The sequence below is a fragment of the Atta cephalotes genome (assembly GCF_000143395.1).
Source record: "Atta cephalotes unplaced genomic scaffold scaffold00005, whole genome shotgun sequence".
Taxonomy (NCBI): Eukaryota; Metazoa; Arthropoda; class Insecta; order Hymenoptera; family Formicidae; genus Atta; species Atta cephalotes.
Genome location: NW_012130069.1, coordinates 7,738,568 through 7,742,479, shown reverse-complemented (window position 1 = coordinate 7,742,479; position 3,912 = coordinate 7,738,568). Strand labels below are relative to the sequence as shown.

Genomic DNA, 3,912 nt, shown 5'->3' with positions numbered 1-3,912 from the left:
TATATATATATATATATATATATATATATATATATATATATATTAATTATGTAATGTATTATTATTAAATTATAAATGTATCTATTATTATTCTTATTGAATTATAAATGTATTTAATTATCTAATGTATTTCGCCTATTCGACAAATAATTATCTACTGTATAAGACAGAGAACAAAAAATTATCGAAAATCATTTCAATAAAATATTAATCTAATGGATAAATATTTCTCTTTCCGATTAAAAAAAAACGTTTGTATATTATCATATTTTTGTATACGTCATTTTTCATAAAAGTGACTTTAAACTATAAATGCAGGGACGAATGTTGGTATTAGATCTACAATCGGAACAATTCCCGCAATACGGTCGATTGAGATCTTATTACGGTCAACCATTTATTTGGTGCATGCTGCATAACTTCGGCGGCACCTTGGGAATGTTTGGTTCCGCGCAAATTATTAATCAGGTATCTGAGAATTCTATATTTTTTTACATCACTCTTTCTCTCAATTTTTATTAAAAGACTAAGAATGTGTATTTCGCTATGTCATTAACATGCCAAAATATAAAAGGAATTTCAAAATTTTAATATTTATAATCAATTCTTTTTCTTTCTCTCTTAAGTATATTCTAATTTTTACTTTACATTTACATAACTAAAAAATATTATTAAAAATATTATTATAAAAATAAATTTTTTTTTGACATCATGACAGAATATCATCAAAAATATATAGTTATATAAATTAAATATGCAATAAACGTGTAATTTTTAATTTTTGATTTTTTATATGTAATTTATTATTTTATTTAATTTTCATGAATCTTTTAATAACCATAAAAACTTAGAAGTATTAAAGAACGTCCTATCACTTACAATTAATCATTAGAATAATGAACCGAGTAAATTTAGGTTGCAAAATGAATTGACTTTTTTTCTCAGCGCACATTCGAAGGTAGAAACATGAATGACAGTACTATGGTGGGAACCGGTTTGACACCCGAAGGTATCAATCAAAACTATGTAATTTACGAATTAATGAACGAAATGGCGTATCGTCACGTGCCTGTTGATCTTGATAATTGGTGAGAATGTACATCTCGTATATTCCGATACACTATGCAACGACCACTTTTTCGTTAAAGAAGTGTCGTCTTAACATCTTATCATATCTCGATAATCTATCGACAGAGCTTCTACATAATTCGCGATGCGAGGTTGCGCAAAAGCTTCTTAAGTTCGATTAAATTGATATGATAAAAGGATTATTGATCGGCAGGTTTGAAAGTTATGCTACCCGAAGATATGGTGCATGGAACGAATATGCAGTAGCTGCTTGGCAACATCTCGGTAGAACAGTTTATAATTTTATCGGCACGCAAAAAATTAGAGGACATTATGTTATTACCAGACGACCAAGTTTAAATATCTCACCATGGGTAAACTCGTTAATAATTACAACTGGTTTATGATTGGTAGACATTTATAATTGCATTTCGCCTAATATAATAATATCTGCAAAGGACATAAATGCGAAAATTTAATATTCACTTTAACGAAAGAGATATAATTAAAAAGAAAATGGAAATTGGATTGGAAATGGAAATAAAAAATTATTTGAACTAATTACATTATTTAAATTACTCTTAATTAATATTTTAAATTATAATGTAAAATGATTTTCTTTAATTAGATTTGGTATGATCGAAAAGATTTTTATACTATGTGGAACATGTTTCTAAAAGCAAGATATGGTAGAGGAAATAATACTCTCTATAGGCATGACGTAGTTGATATAACCAGACAAGCTCTCCAATTAATAGCTGATGATATTTACATGACTATATTAGATTGCTATAAGAAAAAGAATATCACTGTCTTTCAGTGAGTATATGATATCAATATATCTCATAAATATATTACGTATATGATATTATATTTTATTAACATTATTAAACAGTTTTGTCCACCTAATATTAAATAATTTTAAAATAATTAATATTGTAAAATAAAAGTAACAGCCTTTTTCAAAGTTAAGAATTTCACATAGTTAGCTCATAATCATTGTTACATAATAAAAATTCGCAACATATATTTAAAACGTTTTACAATTTATACCCATTAATAATTCCACAGATCGTCCGCAAACGCTCTGTTAGAACTTTTCGACGATCTTGAATCTATTTTGGCATCAGGAAATAATTTTTTACTCGGCACCTGGCTAGCCCAGGCGAAAGATATCGCTGTCAATGAGGAGGAAAGGCGATCTTATGAATATAATGCAAGAAATCAAATTACCCTATGGGGTCCAAATGGTGAGATCAGAGACTATGCGAACAAACAATGGTCAGGAGTGGTGGCAGATTATTTTAAGCTCAGATGGGAGCTTTTCCTAAAAGCCCTTGAGAAATCATTAATCCAAAGAATCGAGCCTAACATTACCGAGATTAACAACAGAATATTTCATGAAGTCGAACGATCTTTTACTTTTTCTACGAAGCTTTATCCAGTAGAAACAAAAGGTATTTACTTATTTATAACAATTTTTCGTGAACACTACATCAATAACTTATTTAATCGGCAGAGATCTTTTTCATTTATATACTCTCTGCATCTGAATTACTCTCTGTTTTATTTAGAATCAATTTTTTTTAAGATCGTTTAATCGAAATCATTTATATTATTCATTCGTTTTATAAGATTATTGAAATACAATCTTTATTTAAGTACAGTAAAATATCTAAAATAGTATAAGTAAAATCCCAAAATGATGTCAAAAGATATAGCATTTATTAGATTATGTTACTATATCGTTATTCTGCTGTTATGAATGAAGAATGTTAATAAATAACCAACATTTAGAAAAAATTTAGAAAAGACTATATATGCATAAATTTCAGCAAACAAATTTTTTAATTTATTTTATATTTTCAATAAGTCTAATAAACTTTATTTACTCTTTTTTAGGCGATACTATCGACATAGCAATGAAAATAATTTCCAAGTGGAACAAAGGAAGATTATCATAATCGTTATTATTATCATTATTATTATCATCAAACGTACTGAAAAAATATTATGTTTTAATATTTTTTTTATTTAGATAAAATAAGAATATATTTTAAAAGCAATATTAATAAAACGATTTTTAGTAAGGCATATTAAATTCCTAAGCATATTTATTGAAAAATTTAGAAAATTTAGTACCTTTTCTATAATCCATAGGATATAATTACTTTTCTTTCTACAAAGAAAATTAATTTCTTCTATTACAATGGTCGTATTTTTGTTTCTACATTCTAAAATTGTTGCAAGTCTCTCAAAGAATTAGAACGTATAACGCAACGGTAACAGACGTATCAGGTCCATACTGAGCGCACTGGCAGGATTGTCGAGATCACGCAGTGCTTGCGACGTTCTCAACTTCGCATCATCTCTAGTGAGTTCGTTCTTCTCAACCACCTTCTCTAGTAGCTGTTTCAGCTGTGGTACGATGCCACCTTCGGCGGATGAATATAAAATCTTTAAGACTTCGTCCGTGTAGCCAGCAAAACGCGCGAATCCTTGCTTTCGCGCGTCTTTGCTGAGGGCGTCATAAAGATTCGCCATTTGCTGAAGAGACGGCCTAGGCGGTATTTTGGAACGCCTTAAATAATTATTCAAACTTGGACGCGGCACTTGAGCCACTCTTTCGCCGAGTAAACAAAACCTGCGATGAAACAAAACAAAAATAAAGTTTCATTAAATGCGCTTAGTAATTAATACCAAATATATATATATATATATATATATATATATATATATATATATATATATATATATATATATATATATATATATATATACTCTCTACGTACGTAACTTACTTACGTTACGTTACTTACTTACTTTACTTACTTACTACTACTA

At 28.2% G+C, this 3,912-nt stretch overlaps 2 protein-coding genes across 2 annotated transcripts in view; one reads left to right on the top strand and one right to left on the bottom strand.

Annotated features, from left to right (window-relative positions):
• The window catches only part of LOC105626639 (alpha-N-acetylglucosaminidase), an 11,802-nt gene extending 8,770 nt beyond the window's left edge, over nucleotides 1-3,032 (top strand). The window contains 6 exon segments of the mRNA XM_012207932.1: nucleotides 252-468; nucleotides 946-1,088; nucleotides 1,283-1,442; nucleotides 1,697-1,887; nucleotides 2,140-2,525; nucleotides 2,971-3,032. Of these exon segments, the coding sequence (XP_012063322.1) occupies nucleotides 252-468; nucleotides 946-1,088; nucleotides 1,283-1,442; nucleotides 1,697-1,887; nucleotides 2,140-2,525; nucleotides 2,971-3,032 (1,159 nt within the window).
• A 298-nt stretch (nucleotides 3,033-3,330) lies between these two features.
• The window catches only part of LOC105626448, a 2,783-nt gene continuing 2,201 nt past the window's right edge, over nucleotides 3,331-3,912 (bottom strand). The window contains exon 4 of the mRNA XM_012207750.1: nucleotides 3,331-3,712. Within this exon, the coding sequence (XP_012063140.1) occupies nucleotides 3,331-3,712 (382 nt within the window). The remainder of the gene's footprint in view (nucleotides 3,713-3,912) is intronic.